Source organism: Hemibagrus wyckioides, linkage group LG05 (assembly GCF_019097595.1).
Source record: "Hemibagrus wyckioides isolate EC202008001 linkage group LG05, SWU_Hwy_1.0, whole genome shotgun sequence".
Classification (NCBI taxonomy): domain Eukaryota; kingdom Metazoa; phylum Chordata; class Actinopteri; order Siluriformes; family Bagridae; genus Hemibagrus; species Hemibagrus wyckioides.
Window position 1 is genome coordinate 30,128,472 of NC_080714.1, and position 22,504 is coordinate 30,150,975.

At 47.3% G+C, this 22,504-nt stretch overlaps 2 protein-coding genes across 6 annotated transcripts in view; one reads left to right on the forward strand and one right to left on the reverse strand.

Annotated features, from left to right (window-relative positions):
* Positions 1-6,195: 6,195 nt before the first annotated feature.
* si:ch73-70k4.1 (uncharacterized) lies at positions 6,196-10,277 on the forward strand. Its single transcript, XM_058388781.1, has 4 exons — positions 6,196-6,425; positions 6,671-6,827; positions 8,233-8,696; positions 9,103-10,277. The coding sequence occupies exons 1-4, from the start codon at positions 6,301-6,303 to the stop codon at positions 9,173-9,175; spliced, it is 819 nt and encodes a 272-aa protein (XP_058244764.1). The 5' UTR covers positions 6,196-6,300; the 3' UTR covers positions 9,176-10,277.
* Positions 10,278-12,009: 1,732 nt separating this feature from the next.
* Positions 12,010-22,504, reverse strand: part of prkcz (protein kinase C, zeta) — a 78,478-nt gene continuing 67,983 nt past the window's right edge. For all 5 annotated transcript variants that reach the window (XM_058389126.1, XM_058389125.1, XM_058389129.1 and 2 more), the window contains 2 exons: positions 22,379-22,494; positions 12,010-12,824 (listed from right to left, as the gene is read on the reverse strand). In XM_058389126.1, the coding sequence (XP_058245109.1) occupies positions 12,737-12,824; positions 22,379-22,494 (204 nt within the window). In that variant the 3' untranslated portion in view covers positions 12,010-12,736. The remainder of the gene's footprint in view (positions 12,825-22,378; positions 22,495-22,504) is intronic.

Below are 22,504 nucleotides of genomic sequence, written 5' to 3' on the forward strand. Positions count from 1 at the left end.
AACTGAGTGTTGAGTGACTGAGTGCTGAGGTACTGAGTGCTGAGGTACTGAGTGCTGAGTGACTGAGTGTTGAGTGACTGAGTGCTGAGTGCTGAGTTACTGAGTGCTGAGTGCTGAGGTACTGAGTGCATAGTGACTGAGTGCTGAGTGACTGAGTGCTGAGTGCTGAGTGACTAAGTGCTGAGTGACTGAGTGCTGAGGTAATGAGTGTTGAGTGACTGAGTGCTGAGGTACTGAGTGTTGAGTGAGGGCTTAGTGACTGAGTGCTGAGGTACTGAGTGCTGAGTGAGTGCTTAGTGACTGAGTGCTGAGGTACTGAGTGCTGAGTGACTGTGTGCTTAGTGACTGAGTGCTGAGTGACTGAGTGCTTAGTGACTGAGTGCTTAGTGACTGAGTGCTGAGGTACTGAGTGCTTAGTGACTGAGTGTTGAGTGACTGAGTGCTGAGTGACTGAGTGCTGAGGTACTGAGTGTTGAGGTACTGAGTGCTGAGGTACTGAGGGCTGAGGTACTGAGTGCTGAGTTACTGAGTGCTTAGTGACTGAGTGTTGAGTGCTGAGGTACTGAGTGCTGAGTGACTGAGTGCTAAGTGACTGAGTGCTGAGGTACTGAGTGCTGAGTGACTGAGTGCTGAGTGATTGAGTGTTGAGTGACTGAGTGTTCAGTGACTGGGTGACTGAGTGCTGAGGTACTGAGTGCTGGGTGACTGAGTGCTGAGGTACTGAGTGTTGAGTGACTGAGTGCTTAGTGACTGAGTGTTGAGTGACTGAGTGCTGAGTGACTGAGTGCTGAGGTACTGAGTGTTGAGTGACTGATGGCTGAGGTACTGAGTGCTGAGTGACTGACTGCTTAGTGACTGAGTGCTGAGGTACTGAGTGCTTAGTGACTGAGTGCTGAGGTACTGAGTGCTGAGGTACTGAGTGCTGAGGTACTGAGTGCTGAGGTACTGAGTGCAGAGGTACTGAGTGTTGAGGTACTGAGTGTTGAGTGAGTGCTGAGGTACTGAGTGCTTAGTGACTGAGTGCTAAGTGACTGAGTGCTGAGTGACTGTGTGCTTAGTGACTGAGTGTTGAGTGAGTGCTGAGTGACTGAGTGTTGAGTGACTGAGTGCTGAGGTACTGAGTGTTGAGTGACTGAGTGCTGAGTGACTGAGTTCTGAGTGACTTAGTGTTGAGTGACTGAGTGCTGAGTGACTGAGTGCTGAGTGACTGAGTGTTGAGTGCTGAGGTACTGAGTGCTGAGTGACTGAGTGCTGAGTGACTGAGTGCTGAGGTACTGAGTGCTGAGGTACTGAGTGCTTAGTGACTGAGTGCTGAGTGACTGAGTGCTGAGTGACTGAGTGCTTAGTGACTGAGTGCTTAGTGACTGAGTGCTTAGTGACTGAGTGCTTCGTGACTGAGTGCTGAGTGACTGAGTGCTTAGTGACTGAGTGCTGAGGTACTGAGTGATGAGTGACTGAGTGCTGAGTCACTGAGTGCTTAGTGACTGAGTGCTGAGTGTTGAGTGCTTAGTGACTGAGTGCTTAGTGACTGAGTGCTGAGGTACTGAGTGCTGAGTGAGTGCTGAGTGACTGAGTGCTGAGGTACTGAGTGCTGAGTGACTGAGGTACTGAGTGCTGAGGTACTGAGTGCTGAGTGACTGAGTGCTGAGTGACTGAGGTACTGAGTGCTGAGGTACTGAGTGCTGAGTGACTGAGTGCTGAGTGACTGAGTGCTGAGTGACTGAGGTACTGAGTGCTGAGGTACTGAGTGCTGAGTGACTGAGTGCTGAGGTACTGAGTGATGAGGTACTGAGTGCTGAGTGACTGAGTGTTGAGTGACTGAGTGCTGAGGTACTGAGTGTTGAGTGACTGAGTACTGAGGTACTGAGTGCTGAGTGACTGAGTGCTTAGTGACTGAGTGCTGAGTTACTGAGTGCTTAGTGACTGAGTGACTGAGTGTTGAGTGACTGACTGCTGAGTGACTGAGTGACTGAGTGCTGAGTGCTGAGGTACTGAGTGACAGATACTGAGTGCTTAGTGACTGAGTGCTGAGGTACTGAGTGTTGAGTGACTGAGTGACTGAGTGCTGAGTGACTGAGTGTTGAGTGCTGAGTGACTGAGTGCTGAGTGACTGAGTGACAGGTACTGAGTGTTGAGTGACTGATGGCTGAGGTACTGAGTGCTGAGTGACTGAGTACTGAGTGACTGAGTTCTGAGTGACTTAGTGTTGAGTGACTGAGTGCTGAGTGACTGAGTGCTGAGTGACTGAGTGTTGAGTGCTGAGTGACTGAGTGCTGAGTGACTGAGTGCTGAGGTACTGAGTGCTGAGGTACTGAGTGCTGAGGTACTGAGTGCTTAGTGACTGAGTGCTGAGTGACTGAGTGCTGAGTGACTGAGTGCTTAGTGACTGAGTGCTTAGTGACTGAGTGCTTAGTGACTGAGTGCTGAGTGACTGAGTGCTTAGTGACTGAGTGCTGAGGTACTGAGTGATGAGTGACTGAGTGCTGAGTCACTGAGTGCTTAGTGACTGAGTGCTGAGTGTTGAGTGACTGAGTGCTGAGGTACTGAGTGTTGAGTGAGTGCTGAGTGACTGAGTGCTGAGGTACTGAGTGCTGAGTGACTGAGGTACTGAGTGCTGAGGTACTGAGTGCTGAGTGACTGAGTGCTGAGTGACTGAGGTACTGAGTGCTGAGGTACTGAGTACTGAGTGACTGAGTGCTGAGTGACTGAGGTACTGAGTGCTGAGGTACTGAGTGCTGAGTGACTGAGTGCTGAGTGACTGAGGTACTGAGTGCTGAGGTACTGAGTGCTGAGTGACTGAGTGCTGAGGTACTGAGTGATGAGGTACTGAGTGCTGAGTGACTGAGTGTTGAGTGACTGAGTGCTGAGGTACTGAGTGTTGAGTGACTGAGTACTGAGGTACTGAGTGCTGAGGTACTGAGTGCTGAGTGACTGAGTGCTGAGTGACTGAGTGCTTAGTGACTGAGTGCTGAGGTACTGAGTGCTGAGTGACTGAGTGCTGAGTTACTGAGTGCTTAGTGACTGAGTGACTGAGTGTTGAGTGACTGACTGCTGAGTGACTGAGTGACTGAGTGCTGAGTGCTGAGGTACTGAGTGACAGATACTGAGTGCTTAGTGACTGAGTGCTGAGGTACTGAGTGTTGAGTGACTGAGTGACTGAGTGCTGAGTGACTGAGTGTTGAGTGCTGAGTGACTGAGTGCTGAGTGACTGAGTGACAGGTACTGAGTGTTGAGTGACTGAGTGCTGAGTGACTTAGTGCTGAGTTACTGCGTGCTGAGGTACTGAGTGTTGAATGACTGAGTGCTGAGGTACTGAGTGCTGAGGTACTGAGTGCTGAGTTACTGAGTGCTGAGTGACTGAGTGCTGAGTGACTGAGTGCTGAGTGACTGAGTGCTGAGTGACTGAGTGACTGAGTGTTGAGTGACTGAGTGCTGAGGTACTGAGTGCTGAGTGACTGAGTGCTGAGTGACTGAGTGTTGAGTGACTGGGTGACTGAGTGCTGAGGTACTGAGTGCTGGGTGACTGAGTGCTGAGGTACTGAGTGACTGAGTGCTGAGGTACTGAGTGTTGAGTGACTGAGTGCTTAGTGACTGAGTGTTGAGTGACTGAGTGACTGAGTGTTGAGTGACTGACTGCTGAGTGACTGAGTGACTGAGTGCTGAGTGCTGAGGTACTGAGTGACAGATACTGAGTGCTTAGTGACTGAGTGCTGAGGTACTGAGTGTTGAGTGACTGAGTGACTGAGTGCTGAGTGACTGAGTGTTGAGTGCTGAGTGACTGAGTGCTGAGTGACTGAGTGACAGGTACTGAGTCTTGAGTGACTGAGTGCTGAGGTACTGAGTGTTGAGTGACTGAGTGCTGAGGTACTGAGTGCTTAGTGACTGAGTGCTAAGTGACTGAGTGCTGAGTGACTGAGTGCTGAGGTACTGAGTGCTGAGGTACTGAGTCTTGAGTGACTGAGTGCTGAGGTACTGAGTGCTTAGTGACTGAGTGCTAAGTGACTGAGTGCTGAGTGACTGAGTGTTGAGGTACTGAGTGCTGAGTTACTGAGTGCTGAGTGACTGAGTGCTGAGTGACTGAGTGTTGAGGTACTGAGTGCTGAGTGAGTGCTGAGGTACTGAGTGCTTAGTGACTGAGTGCTGAGGTACTGAGTGCTGAGGTACTGAGTGCTGAGTGACTGAGTGCTGTGGTACTGAGTGCTGTGGTACTGAGTGCTGAGGTACTGAGTGCTGAGTGACTGAGTGCTGAGGTACTGAGTGTTGAGTGACTGAGTGCTGAGGTACTGAGTGCTTAGTGACTGAGTGCTAAGTGACTGAGTGCTGAGTGACTGAGTGCTGAGGTACTGAGTGCTGTGGTACTGAGTGCTGAGGTACTGAGTCTTGAGTGACTGAGTGCTGAGGTACTGAGTGCTGTGGTACTGAGTGCTGAGGTACTGAGTGTTGAGTGACTGAGTGCTGAGGTACTGAGTGCTTAGTGACTGAGTGCTGAGTGACTGAGTGCTGAGGTACTGAGTGCTGAGTGACTGAGTGCTAAGTGACTGAGTGCTGAGGTACTGAGTGCTGAGGTACTGAGTCTTGAGTGACTGAGTGCTGAGGTACTGAGTGCTAAGTGACTGAGTGCTGAGTGACTGCGTGCTGAGGTACTGAGTGCTGAGTGACTGAGTGCTAAGTGACTGATTGCTGAGTGACTGAGTGCTGAGGTACTGAGTGCTTAGTGACTGAGTGCTGAGTGACTGAGTGTTGAGGTACTGAGTGCTGAGTTACTGAGTGCTGAGTGACTGAGTGCTGAGTGACTGAGTGTTGAGGTACTGAGTGCTGAGTGAGTGCTGAGGTACTGAGTGCTTAGTGACTGAGTGCTGAGGTACTGAGTGCTGAGGTACTGAGTGACTGAGTGCTGTGGTACTGAGTGCTGTGGTACTGAGTGCTGAGGTACTGAGTGCTGAGTGACTGAGTGCTGAGGTACTGAGTGCTTAGTGACTGAGTGCTAAGTGACTGAGTCTTGAGTGACTGAGTGCTGAGGTACTGAGTGTTGAGTGACTGAGTGCTGAGGTACTGAGTGCTTAGTGACTGAGTGCTAAGTGACTGAGTGCTGAGTGACTGAGTGCTGAGGTACTGAGTGCTTAGTGACTGAGTGCTGAGTGACTGAGTGCTGAGTGACTTAGTGTTGAGTGACTGAGTGCTTAGTGACTGAGTGCTTAGTGACTGAGTGCTTAGTGACTGAGTGCTTAGTGACTGAGTGCTTAGTGACTGGGTGCAGAGTGACTGAGTGCTGAGGTACTGAGTGTTGAGTGACTGAGTGCTTAGTGACTGAGCTGAGAAAGCTTTTACAAACTCCGCTAAAGACTTGGGGTTCTTTCTCATTTATTTCTAGAAACATTTGAAATTATTTGGATGATTGGGTATAAAATGTCTTGTTCCCTTTCCTCCTGTCTTCTTTTCACTCTCTTCTTCTCAGCCTGCTTTTTGGGAGCGTGTTTAGTGCCTGCTATTTTTACATCCTCCCATCCTGTAACCATGGTGACAGAGAACAACAGTCCTAATGACATAAGCGTTCTTTCCTGGACCCATTCTCCATGTCTCCATCCATCCATCTCTCTACCCACCCCCCTCCCTCTCTCTCTGCACTGTTATTGTACTCTCTCTCTCTCTCTGAACTGTTATTGTACTCTCTCTCTTTCTCTCTCTCTCTCTCTCTCTGAACTGTTATTGTACTCTCTCTCTTTCTCTCTCTCTCTCTTTCTCTCTGAACTGTTATTGTACTCTCTCTCTCTCCTCTGGATTTCTCATTCATCGTTTCAGAGCTTTTCCAAATCATGTCTCATCCTCTCCAGGGTTCAGGGCCGAGGTTATTTTAGGGGTGACCGCCCTCTTTATGCTTTCTTTTCCTCTTTGTTTTCCATATTTTTCCTCCTTATGGGTTCCATCATCAGGCTATAAAGACATATCTCTCTCTCTCTCTCTCTCTCTCTCTCTCTCTCTCTCTCGGTGTGTTTCAGTCAGGCTCACTGGAATACCTTTTAATTAATGCGTTAAGTATTAAAGGTTTCATATCGTTTAACCCGTTTGGCCATTGTAGATAGATAGATAGATAGATAGATAGATAGATAGATAGATAGATAGATAGATAGATAGAAAAATCAAATCGACTGCTTGACTGAGGCTGCGCATTATTTACGCAGTACTGAGGCGGAAAAACATTTTTCTTCTCGCCGGTTAAGCGGAAGTAGTTTAAATTCTGCGGCACATGGAGCCTCTCTGAGTTTTTCTGAAAAACAAATGCTTATAATTAAATAAAAAACTATGTCCAAACTCAAAAGAAGAAAAACTGCGGTGGAGGACATAAGATCTGAACAACAGTTTAGGATTAGAGAGCAAAATGAGAGTCTGCGCATTCCGGACGCACCGCTGCACAGACGATTTGAAGGGTAGGGCAGTGTCGAAACTTCCCGAATATAATCATTAAAATAAGCAGTTCTAATCCAAACCTAGTGTGTGAATACATTACAGCTGAGAAATTACAGCAGAAAATATGTGTGTTTAATAAGTCTACATGCATTAATGAGTTTATCTGTAGGATAGAAAGAAATCATGACTGTAATTATTGTTAGTATGTGTGGGGATTAGTGATGACGCACATCCGTCTAATCACCTGCTGGATACGTGTGTGTAGTTCTCCTTCAGGTGAAGGATCTTCATGCTGGATCTCCTCTGATCTCTGTGATGTGGAGAAGCTCTGGATGGACACTCTGCAGGCTTTATGTCCACAGTGTTTGGACACAGCTCTGGACACAGCGCTCTGTGTTCCTCATCTACCTCCACTGTCTACGGTACGAATTAATAACAGAATTAACTCCTCACCTGCTGAGAAAATCCTGTTTATTGATCATGTTTAAACAAGAGGTCAGTGTGGAAATCTGATTGGATCGTCTCACCATGGGGGTGGAGTTACTTCATTCATAACAAAGACACATGACCACTTCTTCCATCTTCACTCCTTATTCCACATCTAACATCAGATCAAGGTTCTTCAGATGGAACTGTGTGACATCACGTGACTAATCACGTGACAAAAATGTATGAAAATCACAGAAAGTCTCTGCAAGTGAAATATAGGATGGTTTAAACCCCCACCTGTATGTTTCACACGTGAGTCATGTGATTAAAGTCAAAGTCAAAGAAGCTTTATTGTCACTTCCACCATATATATCAGATGCAGTACACAGTGAAGTGAAACAACGTTCCTCCTAGACCAGAGGTGCTACACGGAACACAGACAAAGTACAGAGACGCAGACAAACATAGAGCTATAACATGGAGATAAAAAAAATTAAACTATAATTTAGAAATTAAAATTAAACTAAAAAATTAAACTATACTTAAGGTGCAGTCTTTAAGAACTAGACATACAACAGAAGTGCACAGGAAGACAAGACAAGACAAGACAAGACAAGACAGTGCAGACAAACAACATATAGACCGACTTTGTGCAATGAACAGTGTATACGGTGACTGCAGATATTAAAGCGACACATGTAAACAGGATTAATATAAATATATATAAATGTAAAGTGGCATGTGCGTGCAAACAGGACAATTTAGTGTGTGTGTGTGTGTCTGACTATGTCCAGATTACTGACACATGAAGCTGATGTTGTGTGTGTGAGAGTCGAGCTGATCTCAGCATCTGAGATTTTATTTCATCTTATTTATTTATTTATTTACTTATTTATTTATTCCATCCGTGGCTCGGCATGTCATCCCCAGCAGCGCCGAGTTTCTCCCCCGAGGAAACACGGGCTTCACACACTCGCTGTCAGAGTGGCTGCCAATTAGTGTGAAGCGCAGCGCAGTGTGTGAGGATGATGGGAAGGTTTTGGCGGCGGTGTCCATGGAAACAGGGTGATGGACGGCGCCAAGTGGGTTTAGTGCTGGTTTGGCAGGTTTAAACTCCAGAGACATCGCACTCCAATTCACAGAGAGATGGACAGCTAATGAGCAGAGGATGCATTATTCAGTGGAACACACACACACAAAAGTTGAAGTGCAGGATGTGCGTGAGCAGAACTTTCAGAATTTCTTACAGCTTTCTGTATTGAAGTTTCCATTTCTAAGAAAACAGCACACACACACACACATATATATATTTATATTTATATTGGTGTGCATGTATGTATTTTTTACATATATATTTGGTAAGGTAAATAAAATGAAATGAATCTGTGTGTTTTTCAGATCGAGGAGAACCGTTCCGAGGAGCAGCGCTGGTGCCGACTGGATGAAGAGGTTCTTCCCTTTCCTAGCGTGCTAGCTCTCTCCGTTCCTCTCCCATCCGCTCCCGTGTCCTCTCCCCACCCACATGCCCGATCCGGACACATCTCAGTCCACGTAGTGCTGGACTCCCTCAGGGAAGGGGACGAGGGACCGGACGGAAGTGAGTGTGAGCAGGATGAGAACAGAGCCGCTGCCAAAAAATCCTTATCTGGAAGTGGAGATTCCGGACCAGAGCGCAAGAGGGAAGCGGGGCCCGGATCATCAGACGCTTCCCTAATAAACTCTAGAGCGCCGTCTGGATCAGGAACAAAATCTGGATTGGAACCTGAAACCCATCATGAAGCTGGAATTCCGAGAAGAGGATCAGGATCAGACGTGTCAAGACTGGAATGCTGTCCCATGTGTCTGGTGCCGTTTCCTATGGGGTGAGATGCTTTTACATCCCAGTAACACACCAGCTAATAAAACGCTAAGACTGCTAACGATGTACACTGATACCAGCTCATGCCAGGCATGCTAACCTGCAGCATGCTACATGAATTAGCATGCTCTCATTTACTCCTAATGCTAACTCTGCTAATCATGAATGAAGGCTAATGATTAGCATGGTGTCATTTCTCATTATTTACATTGATACCAGTTCCAGTGGATGTTAGCATGGCTAGTAATAACATTATTAGATATTATAACATTAGATCCATTAGCGTATGCTAAGCATAACTCTGAGTGGCACTGATGTGTGACTGGGCAATGCTAACACTGCTAACAACGGCCATTTATATGGGTTAGCACCTTCTGGAGCGTGACAAACTGTGTGTGTGTGTGTTTCAGGTTCTCTCAGTTGGAGTGTGATGGTCATCTCGCCCAGTGTTTATCAGAGATGAATGTAGACGTGGTGTGGTGATCATCATCATGATCCCATGGCCTGCTGGACATCTGCTTCATCTCTAACATGACCAGTGAAGATTAAAATATTCTTAAAGAGAAGAGAATAAATCTGCAGCTTGTGTTGTGATGTTAATTTCTCAGAGTTCTCCACAGAGATGTTTACTGCTGAAGATAAAATCCTCAAGAAGAAGAACCAGAGAATCAGTGACACGGCTGCAGGTCTGAGTGACCGGTCACTCAGTCTCCTGAACCCTGAGAACTCACTATACCCAAACCCACCAATCAGCACGCAGCAGCGGCTCCGAGCGTCCGGTACACTCCACATCTACACTTCACTTCATCATCATCATCTCCATTACCATCTTCATCATCATCTTTATCACCATCTCCATCTTAATCATCATCTCCATCTTCATCACCATCATCTTCATTATCACCATCTCCATCTTCATCATCACCATCTCTGTCTTCATCATCTTCAGCTTCTTTATCATCATCATCATCATCATCAGACCAAATGCAGGCTCGCGTCTCGCCTCCTTTACACTCCGTCATCTTTAATCAGAACCATTTATTAAAGAAACTACAGAGAGGAAGGATTCTGCTGCTGAAGGAATCATGAAGAAAGGAGCTGCTGAGAACTTCAGAGATTTCACTTCAGAGTTCTCAGGGAGGTTCTGTGAGGAGTGCTGTGGAATTGATCCAGAATAAAAATCCACTGAATTCTCTTCAATTTCATCACCAGATCATCATCTCTCAGAGCTCAGAGCATGAAGATGATGATGATGGAGATGGTGATAAAGATGATCATGATGAAGATGGTGATGATGATGGAGATGGTGATGATGATAGGGATAAAATAAAATAGTCTAACTATAGAATTTAATAATTTATTCTTATTTCTAGTTAATTAGTTATTTTTTATTTTTTATTATTATTTTTCATTTTCTCCTCCCCTTTCTCTGTTTTCTTCTTTTGTAAAGCTGCTTTGAGACAATGTTCATTGTAAAAGGCGCTATACAAAATAAACTGAATTGAATTGAATTGATGGAGATGGTGATGAAGATGGAGATGAGTTTTTATATATCAAGAAAAATAAAACTGCAGAAAATAAAACATTCTGAATTGTGTGTGTGTGTGTTTGTGTGTGTGTGTGGAGTTATTTAAAGACTCGCTCCTTTTAGAAATATAGCTTTATTTTCCTCAGCAAAAAATGGACAGATAACGAGGCTAGGCTAGTTTTGCTAAATTTTGCTAAGCCTTATTCACAACTAAACAATGACTAGCTCTATTCCACAGCTAGCATACACCACTTAGCAAGGTAGCGATGCTAGTCAGCATTGTGTCTGCTACAAATGCTAGCTGGTTTTGTGTAGCGGTGATGACGTCACATCACTGCTCTTTCTGGTTAGTGCTTTAGCCGTCAGAGTCTTCCTACTTTAAATTCTTAAAGTTATTAGCATCTCAGAACATCTTAAACAGAAATGGATCACACTTGTAGCAGACATACACTGGTTAGCAAAACTAGCCTAGCTATGGTAACACGCCTTTAAAGTGTCAAAAAGCTCACTCCTCAAAGCTAGCCTTTACCATAGAGTTATGTTAGCTAGCTAAATGTAAGCATGACAATGACAAACTGCAGTTATAAATAAGATCAGCACATGACCCACTCAACATCAACGTTATCATTTGTTTGTTTATTTATTTGTGTCTTGTTTTATTCCATTAGATAGCCATCCTGAAATATGTGCTTCGTTAGCAACATGCTAAATCATCAGCTCATTATCTCTCATTTATACACTACTAATTGCTCTCATCCCCCCCCTCTCCCCCGCCCCTCCATCTCCCCCCTCTGTCCCCCTCTCTCTGTCCCTCTCTTTCTCCCACCTCCTTCCTAACACACACACAGCACTAAATCCTATTAGCACCGCTAGCATTTCCTCACACAGAGCAGATGTAATCAGTGAGCTCTTTTCCTATCGGGGGAGGAGTTCGGCACTAAGCTCCACCTCCACGTGGAACAAAGCGAAGATGATAAAACATTTTCCTGAAATAATAATAATAATAATGTTTCTCCTTCATTTTTATTATTCAGGAAACAAATCAGTGAGTGACCCTGAACTGTACTGTGTCTTCATTAATGTGTGTGTGTGTTTTGTTGTTGTTATTATATTAACAATATTTTAATAAATAATATTTTAATAAATATATTTTAATAAAATAATTTTAATAAATAGTTTAAAGTGAAGGCAGAACTCCACACGTGTACAAGAAATAAAGTTAGATACACAATTTCCTACTTCCTGTATATCCTGAGTGACAGATGTCTTGTCCAATCAGAGGGAAGAATTCCATTCACACACTACCTACCTTTTCCTATCGGTTAGTGTGTTTTTCACGTCTGATAGACGATGAGGAGATTTCGGAAGACAGACTTTCATTTCATGTTAGCATTAGCATCGCAGCTTCACAGCATCTACACCCGGCAGCAGCAAACTAGCCTGTGTGGAGGAAGGGGCAGGACTACTGTGCCTCGGCTCATTGAAATCGAATGTGTTTAAGTAAAAGATCAGGACTGAGTGTAAGTGAGACATGCCCCTGTTTCAGATAAACTCTGCCCCCTGTGTTCAGGATTATTTCAGTAGGATTCTGGACAGTTTTGAGGCTCAGGTCTTTATTAAACTCAGATTTCAATCAGAAGATGTTTAGATGTTTCATCAGGACTCTGGTTCCATCTTTCAGCCACTTTCTCTTACTTTTTTTAACACTTTATCTGCTGATTTGTGAGAAAGTTTGAAGAAATCACTGATTGTTGAAAAAAGGCATTGAACATAAAAAAACAGACATAAATTACAATTAAACTTTTCTTTTTAATTAAAGGTTGTGTTTAATTGAACATTCGTGTTGGGAGTGAGCATGTGCCGAGATTCCGGCTCTATATCCCCGCCGTTTCCTCTCGCTTCACACCACAAACTCTTTCAGATTAATGACCACAGTCACATCGAATGACCGGTGAGGAGTTTCACACATTCTCTCGTCTAATGAAGTGAATTATGGGATTGGGATTGACGCGGAAGAGACGCCTTGTCTTCATAAACCCATATTATAAACCTGAACATCGGCACATGCCAACATCTGAGCTTCAGTTAAAAACAACAAATACAAGAAGAAGAAGAAGAAGTGCACGTTAAGTTCTCCAGTAGAACCATAGTCTGTAGCAGGGGATTCTGGGAAATGAAGTCTGTGACGAGTGCAGGCACAAAAACCAAGAAAATCAGAGAGGATGATGGGAAGGAGGAAGACAATTCGAATGATTTTGAAGGGAACCGGGTTTTGAGTTTCAGTGTAAAACTTTCTCCAGTTCTCTTTTCCTTTCGTTTTCTTTCTTCCAGAAGAACTTCAGAGGAGTCTGAGAGGGTGTGAGATGAGGAGACGAGTCTGAGTGGTGAGAAGTTTTCTGTGTTTTTACGGAGTTCTTTCTCTCTCGCTAGCTGAATTCAGATGGTCAGAACGGAAGCTGTGTGTCTGGCTCAGAGCCGCGGGCCAGTGGATAGAACCGCTGGCTCCGGTTCCTCCCTCATACTGTTTCCTCAGAGGAGAGCAGCAGGGGGTTGATGTACTCAAAGCCCTCAAACTCGGACTGGTCTATTCTCTTTATCACATCCCTGAGGAGGAAAACACACACACACAACACACTGATGAGATTCTCTCTACAGTGGAATCACTCTGAATCACTCTGAATCTAAATCATTCTGAATCACTCTGAATCTGAATCACTCTAAATCACTCTGAATCTAAATCATTCTGAATCACTCTGAATCTGAATCACTCTGAATCTGAATCACTCTAAATCACTCTGAATCCATCTAAAACACTGTAGGTTACAGAGAGTGTGTGTTACAGAATGTGTGTCTTAAAGAGTGTGTTACTGTGTGTGTGTTCAGAGTGTGTTACAGAGAGTGTGTGTTACTGTGTGTGTGTTACTGTGTGTGTTACTGAGTGTGTGTGTTACAGTGTTACTGTGTGTGTTAGTCTATTCTCTACATTTCATAGCTTTTCTCTCGGTTGCGCTGCTTCCAGTAGTGTATATTTATGATAAGAGTATTTATCCAATCATATTTCAGACAGTGGATGACATCATGTGTCGCCAGGGTGAAAGAAATCTGCCTTAAGGCCTTCAGAATCAATAGTGCAGGCGCCCGGAGCTTAAAATAAGTGGCAATGAAACTGTTCCATTAACCAATCAGATTTCGAGTTGGCGTCACTGGGGCCATCTAGCAGGTGTATGATTACGTCAGCAATTTCCCGTCCTCTGATTGAATAATTGGAGTAGTCAGAGGCAGCAAACCGCACAAACTAAATAAAATATATATATTTTAATTCACAATGGCTGACAGAGGAGAAGAAATTGATTTGGTTGCGGACATCCTTACAAATACATTTTCAAGGCGGGCTGATTCGTATCTATTGCCGTGGCATCATAATGATGGTATAGAGGTGGATTAATTCAGGAAGGACACCGGTGAAGGCCTAGGTGTGAAACACACGGCCCACCACTGGTTTTACAGTATGTGTGTGTTACAGAGTGTGTTACTGTGTGTGTTACTGTGTGTGTTTGTGTGTGTTACAGAGTGTGTTACTGTGTGTGTTTGTGTGTGTTACAGAGTGTGTTACTGTGTGTGTGTGTGTGTGTGTTACAGAGTGTGTTACTGTGTGTGTGTGTGTGTGTTACAGAGTGTGTTACTGTGTGTGTTAGTGTGTGTGTTACTGTGTGTGTGTGTGTTACAGAGTGTGTTACTGTGTGTGTGTGTATGTGTTACAGAGTGTATGTGTTACAGAGTGAGTTACTGTGTGTTACAGAGTGTGTTATAGATTGTGTGTGTGTTACAGAGTGTGTGTTATAGAGTGTGTGTGTCTGTTACAGAGTGTGTTACTGTGTGGGTGTTACAGAGTGTGTGTTTGTCTCACATACCCAACTGAAAGAAGGAAATGGATTCTCTGGTTGAGATTGATGATGTCATATGGAAAGTAAGAAACTCTCTGAATGAACACATATCAGATACTTTCTGTCCAAGATGGCAGCGCGGCAGTAGCACGCAGCGGCCACTCCGGAACCAAAATGGTGCTTTCTTTTTGTTTTAGCGCGAAATTAAAAGTGCATGGACGCCAAAGACAGTGGTGTTCATGTATACGACCGCCAGACGATATTACAGTACAGAAATCATGCAGTTACTAACTTGCATGATGAGGTACTCTGCAAAATTCGCGAACTCGGCTTGCTGCGAAGTCCAGGCCTTCAGTCATCGGCGTCGCCTGATGCCGGTGGCCGGGAGAGAGGACGTCGCAAGCGGTGTTCGAGGAAGAGGAAGCGCGGTAAACGGGCGGGTGTCCATGCTAGGCTAACAACCAATCCTAGCCGGCCTGGCACTCCCTTCCATCATCTTGTCCAACGTCTGCTCACTGGATAATAAACTGGACTACATCCGACTCCAGCGAACTACACGGCGTGAGTTCAGAGACTGCTGCGTCTTTGTTTTCACGGAGACGTGGCTCAGCGACAGAGTTCCGGACGCCACCATTCAGCTAGCTGGGCTAACCGTGTTTCGTGTCGACAGGAATGCAGCTCTGTGCGGTAAGACTCGCGGTGGTGGCGTGTGTGTTTACATCAACACGGAATGGTGTAAGGACTCTGTGCTTGTGTCTAACTACTGCTCATCGGTAGTGGAGTTTGTGACTGTTAGATGCAGACCATTTTATTCACCATTTCTCTCATTATCAGAGTGGAATTCACCATTACTCTCATTATCGGAGTGTACATTCCCCCCAGCGCTAATGCTAAGGAGGCTCTGTGTGAGCTGTACGGAGCTATTAGCGAGCTGCAGAATGCTCACCCCGACGGACTGTTTATCATTGCCGGAGATTTCAATCATGTAAATCTCAGAACAGTGCTCCCTAAATTCCATCAGTATGTGGACTTTGCTACGAGAGGGGTGAACACGCTGGATCTTGTTTACTCAAACATTCCCGGCGCGTATCGTGCGGAGCCCCACCCCCACCTCGGCTACTCAGACCACATCTCTGTTATGTTGATTCCAGCATACAGACCACTCGTCAGACCGCTCTAAACCTGTTCTGAAACAGGTTAAAACCTGGCCAGCAGGAGCCATCTCTGCTCTTCAGGACTGTTTTGAGTGCACTGACTGGGACATGTTTAGGGAGGCTGCAACCAACGGCGACTCTATTGACTTGGAGGAATACACGGCATCAGTGACCAGCTACATCGGGAAATGCATCGATGACGTGACCATCTCCACGACCATCACAACACGCTCCAACCAGAAGCCGTGGATGACTGCGAAAGTGCGTGCTCTCCTGAAGTCGAGAGACTCTGCCTTCAGATCAGGGAACAGGGTGGCCTTAAAAATTGCAAGGGCCAAACTGTCCCGAGCCATCAGAGAGGCGAAGCGTGCACACGCCCAGAGAATCCACGGCCACTTCCAGAACAGCAGAGACTCCCGGCGCATGTGGCAGGGCATTCAGGCGATCACCAACTACAGGACAACTGCACCTGCCTGTGACAGTGATGCCTCCCTTCCAGATGCTCTGAACGACTTCTACGCTCAGTTTGAGGCACAGAACAACACAACAGCGAGGAAGACCATCCCTCCTCCTAATGACCCAGTGCTCTGTCTCACCACAGCTGACGTGAGGAGAACTCTATGCAGAGTTAACCCACGGAAGTCTGCTGGACCAGACAACATTCCTGGCAGAGTTCTCAGGGAGTGTGCAGAGCAGAACATCTCGCTGAGCAGCTCCATCATCCCTACGTGCCTCAAGACAACGACCATCGTCCCTGTGCCAAAGAAGTCCACGGTTTCCTGCCTCAATGACTACCGTCCCATCACACTCACACCAATCGTGATGAAATGCTTCGAGAGGCTCGTCATGAGGCACATCAAGTCACAGCTACCACCCTCACTGGACCCCTTGCAGTTTGCGTATCGTCCTAACCGTTCCACGGACGACGCCATCACCACAACCCTCCATCTGGCCCTCACACACCTGGACTGTAAGGACTCCTACGTTTGAATGCTGTTCATAGATTTCAGTTCAGCATTCAACACAATCATCCCTCAGCAGCTGATTGAGAAGCTGAGTCTCCTGGGCCTGAATACCTCTCTCTGCAACTGGATCCTGGATTTCCTGACTGGGAGACCTCAGTCAGTCCGGATCGGGAGCAGTATCTCCAGCACCACCACACTGAGCACTGGAGCTCCTCATGGCTGTGTGCTCAGTCCATTGCTGTTCACTCTGCTGACTCACGACTGTGCAGCAATGCACATCTCCAACCACATCATCAAGTTCTCCGATGACACGACCGTGGTGGGTCTCATCAGCAAGAACGACGAGTCAGCATACAGAGAGGAGGTGCAACATCTAACAGCCTGGTGCAGAGCCAACAACCTCTCCCTGAACGTCGACAAGACCAAAGAGATGGTTGTTGACTTCAGGAGAGCACAGAGTGACCATTCTCTGCTGTCCATCGACGGATCCTCGGTGGAGATCGTCAAGAGCATCAAATTCCTTGGTGTTCATCTGGCGGAGAACTTCACCTGGTCACTCAACACCAGCTCCATCACCAAGAAAGCCCAGCAGCTCTGGGCTCTACTTCCTGAGGAGGCTGAGGAAAGCCCATCTCCCTCCCCCATCCTGACTGTGTTCTACAGAGGGACCATCGAGAGCGTCCTGAGCAGTTGCATCACTGCCTGGTTTGGGAACTGCACCGTCTCGGATCACAAGACCCTTCAGCGGATAGTGAGGACAGCTGAGAAGATCATCGGAGTCTCTCTTCCCTCTATCATAGACATTTACACCACACACTGCATCCGCAAAGCCATCAGCATTGTGGATGATCCCACACACCCCTCACACACACTCTTACACACCCCACACACCCCTCACACACACTCTTACACACCCCACACACCCCTCACACACACTCTTACACACCCCACACACCCCTCACACACACTCTTACACACCCCACACACCCCTCACACACACTCTTACACACCCCACAAACCCCTCACACACACTCTTACACACCCCACACACGCCTCACACACACTCTTCACCCTCCTGCCATCTGGAAAGAGGTACCGGAGCATTCGGGCCTCACAACCAGACTGTGTAACAGTTTCTTTCCTCAAGCCATCAGACTCCTCAACACCCAGGACTGAACTGTTCTACACTCTCACACACACACACACACACACTCTCACTCTCACTCAGGACTGAACTGTTCTACACTCTCACACACACACACACACACACTCTCACTCAGGACTGAACTGTATACTAACTCTCTGTCTCTCTCACACACAGATACACACACTCTCTCTTGACTGTGTGGACGCACACACACACACACACACATAATTTATACTGTTCATTACTTACTGCACTACCTCTACCTGTCATCCGCTGCTATAGTTATATTTATGTTTATTCTATTTGCACTACCTCAACCGCTGCTGTGTATTTTTGCATAATATTTTTGCACAATACTTTTTTTTACATCATTTCATTTTATCTATTTTATTTCACTTACATTCCAGTACACGTTCTTTTATTTCCTTTCGGCGCTAAGTGTCCTGTGTTCTTTTGTGTTGTCTTTCTTGTATTTTTTGTCTTTTGCACTGTCTTGTCTATGCTCTGTTTGCACCTAGCTGCACACTGTGCACTTTATGTGGCTAAGACAAACTTCTGTCCTAGCTCTGTGGTGTTGTTTTGTGCTGAACTTGTTGTTGTATGTTTCTGTAGCACCAGGTCCTGCGAGTACCTACGAGTACCTGTGATTACCTGCGAGTACCTGTGAGTACCCACGACTACCTGCAAGTACCTGTGAGTGCCTGGGATTACCTGCAAGTACCTGCGAGTACCTGTGAGTACCTGGGATTACCTGCAACTACCTGCAATTACCTGCGAGTACCTGTGAGTACCGATGAGTACCTGCGAGTACCTGTGAGTACCTGTGAGTACCTGCGATTACCTGCGAGTACCTGTGAGTACCTGTGAGTACCCGTGACTACCTGTGAGTACCTGCGAGTATCTGTGAGTACCTGCGATTACCTGGGAGTACCTGTGAGTACCTGTGAGTACCTGCGACTACCTGCGAGTACCTGCGAGTATCTGTGAGTACCTGCGATTACCTGGGAGTACCTGTGAGTACCTGTGATTACCTGTGAGTACCTGCGACTACCTGCGAGTACCTATGAGTACCTGCAATTACCTGCGAGTACCTGTGAGTACCCGTGACTACGTGCGACTACCTGCGACTACCTGCGATTACCTGTGAGTACCTGCGATTACCTGTGAGTACCTGCGACTACCTGCGAGTACCTGTGAGTACCTGCGACTACCTGCAAGTACCTGCGACTACCTGCGAGTACCTGTGAGTACCTGCGACTGCCTGCGAGTACCTGTGAGTACCTGCGACTACCTGCGAGTACCTGTGAGTACCTGCGACTACCTGCGATTACCTGTGAGTACCTGCGATTACCTGCGATTACCTGCGAGTACCTGCAAGTACTTGCGATTACCTGCGAGTACCTGTGAGTACCTGCAACTACCTGCGAGTACCTGCAAGTACTTGCGATTACCTGCGAGTACCTGTGAGTACCTGCGAGTATCTGTGAGTACCCGCGACTACCTGCGAGTACCTGTGAGTACCTGTGAGTACCTGCGATTACCTGCGAGTACCTGCGACTACCTGCGATTACCTGCGATTACCTGTGAGTACCTGTAAGTACCTGCAACTACCTGCGAGTACCCGTGACTACCTGCAAGTACCTGTAAGTACATGTGAGTATCTCTGAGTACCTACGAGAACCCACGACTACCTGTGAGTACCTATGAGTACCTGCAATTACCTGCGAGTACCTGTGAGTACCCGTGACTACGTGCGACTACCTGCGACTACCTGCGATTACCTGTGAGTACCTGCGATTACCTGTGAGTACCTGCGACTACCTGTGAGTACCTGTGAGTACCTGCGACTACCTGCAAGTACCTGTGAGTACCTGCGACTACCTGCGAGTACCTGTGAGTACCTGCGACTGCCTGCGAGTACCTGTGAGTACCTGCGACTACCTGCGAGTACCTGTGAGTACCTGCGACTACCTGCGATTACCTGTGAGTACCTGCGATTACCTGCGAGTACCTGCGACTACCTGCGAGTACCTGCGATTACCTGTGACTACCTGCGAGTACCTGTGATTACCTGCGAGTACCTGCAAGTACCTGTGATTACCTGCGAGTACCTGTGAGTACCTGTGACTACCTGCGACTACCTGTGAGTACCTGCGACTACCTGCGATTACCTGTGAGTACCTGCGACTACCTGCGAGTACCTGTGACTACCTGCGAGTACCTGTGATTACCTGCGATTACCTGTGAGTACCTGTGACTACCTGCGAGTACCTGCGACTACCTGCGATTACCTGAGAGTACCTGTGAGTACCTGCGATTACCTATGAGTACCTGCGAGTACCTGTGAGTACCTGTGACTACCTGAGAGTACCTGTGAGTACCTGCAACTACCTGAGAGTACCTGTGAGTACCTGCGACTACCTGCCAGTACCTGCGATTACCTGTGACTACCTGCGAGTACCTGTGAATACCTGCGACTACCTGCGAGTACCTGTGATTACCTGCGAGTACCTGTGAGTACCTGTGACTACCTGTGACTACCTGTGAGTACCTGCGACTACCTGTGATTACCTGTGAGTACCTGCGACTACCTGCGAGTACCTGTGACTACCTGCGAGTACCTGTGATTACCTGCGATTACCTGTGAGTACCTGTGACTACCTGTGAGTACCTGCGACTACCTGCGATTACCTGTGAGTACCTGCGACTACCTGCGAGTGCCTGTGACTACCTGCGAGTACCTGTGATTACCTGCGATTACCTGTGAGTACCTGTGACTACCTGCGAGTACCTGCGACTACCTGCGATTACCTGAGAGTACCTGTGAGTACCTGCGATTACCTATGAGTACCTGCGAGTACCTGTGAGTACCTGTGACTACCTGCGAGTACCTGTGAGTACCTGCGACTACCTGAGAGTACCTGTGAGTACCTGCGACTACCTGCGAGTACCTGCGATTACCTGTGACTACCTGCAAGTACCTGTGAATACCAGCGACTACCTGTGAGTACCTGTGATTACCTGCGAGTACCTGTGAGTACCTGTGACTACCTGCGACTACCTGTGAGTACCTGCGACTACCTGCGATTACCTGTGAGTACCTGCGACTACCTGCGAGTACCTGTGACTACCTGCGAGTACCTGTGATTACCTGCGATTACCTGTGAGTACCTGTGACTACCTGCGAGTACCTGCGACTACCTGCGATTACCTGAGAGTACCTGTGAGTACCTGCGACTACCTGCGAGTACCTGCGAGTACCTGTGATTACCTGCGATTACCTGTGACTACCTGCGACTACCTGCGAGTACCTGCGAGTACCTGTGATTACCTGCGATTACCTGTGACTACCTGCGACTACCTGTGAGTACCTGCGACTACCTGCGATTACCTGTGATTACCTGCGATTACCTGTGAGTACCTGTGACTACCTGCGAGTACCTGCGACTACCTGCGATTACCTGAGAGTACCTGTGAGTACCTGCGATTACCTATGAGTACCTGCGAGTACCTGAGAGTACCTGTGACTACCTGAGAGTACCTGTGAGTACCTGCGACTACCTGAGAGTACCTGTGAGTACCTGCGACTACCTGCGAGTACCTGTGACTACCTGCGAGTACCTGTGATTACCTGCGATTACCTGTGAGTACCTGTGACTACCTGTGAGTACCTGCGACTACCTGCGATTACCTGTGAGTACCTGCGACTACCTGTGACTACCTGCGAGTACCTGTGATTACCTGCGATTACCTGTGAGTACCTGTGACTACCTGCGAGTACCTGCGACTACCTGCGATTACCTGAGAGTACCTGTGAGTACCTGTGAGTACCTGCGATTACCTATGAGTACCTGTGACTACCTGCGAGTACCTGTGAGTACCTGCGACTACCTGAGAGTACCTGTGAGTACCTGCGACTACCTGCGAGTACCTGTGACTACCTGCGAGTACCTGTGAATACCTGCGACTACCTGCGAGTACCTGTGATTACCTGCGAGTACCTGCGAGTACCTGTGACTACCTGCAACTACCTGTGAGTACCTGCGACTACCTGCGATTACCTGTGAGTACCTGCGACTACCTGCGAGTACCTGTGACTACCTGCGAGTACCTGTGATTACCTGCGATTACCTGTGAGTACCTGCGACTACCTGCGATTACCTGAGAGTACCTGTGAGTACCTGTGAGTACCTGCGATTACCTATGAGTACCTGTGACTACCTGCGAGTACCTGTGAGTACCTGCGACTACCTGAGAGTACCTGTGAGTACCTGCGACTACCTGCGAGTACCTGCGATTACCTGTGACTACCTGCGAGTACCTGTGAATACCTGCGACTACCTGCGAGTACCTGTGATCACCTGCGAGTACCTGTGAGTACCTGTGACTACCTGCGACTACCTGTGAGTACCTGCGACTACCTGCGATTACCTGTGAGTACCTGTGACTACCTGCGAGTACCTGTGATTACCTGCGATTACCTGTGAGTACCTGTGACTACCTGCAAGTACCTGCGACTACCTGCGATTACCTGAGAGTACCTGTGAGTACCTGCGATTACCTATGAGTACCTGCGAGTACCTGTGAGTACCTGTGACTACCTGAGAGTACCTGTGAGTACCTGCGACTACCTGCGAGTACCTGTGAGTACCTGTGATTACCTGCGAGTACCTGTGAATACCTGCGACTACCTGTGTGTGTGTGTGTGTGTGTCTGTGTGTGTGTGTCTGTGTGTGCCTGTGTGTGTGTGTTTGTATCTGTGTGTGTGTGTGTGTCTGTGTGTGTTTGTGTCTGTGTGTGTGTCTGTGTGTGTGTCTGCGTGTGTGTGTCTGTGTTTGTGTCTGTGTGTGTGTGTGTCTGTGTGTGTGTGTCTGTGTTTGTGTCTGTGTGTGTGTGTGTGTGTCTGTGTGTGTGTCTGTGTGTGTGTGTGTGTGTCTGTGTGTGTGTGTCTGTGTGTGTGTGTGTCTGTGTGTGTGTGTGTCTGTGTGTGTGTGTGTGTGTGTCTCACTCATCATCCGGTGTGAGCTGTACAGGTTCGTTAGTGAACTGTGTGTCGAAGTTCTCTAATCCATAATCATCTGTGATCTGAGGCTTAAACGGAGGCGTTACCTGCTTCTGCTCCAACTGGGGGTGG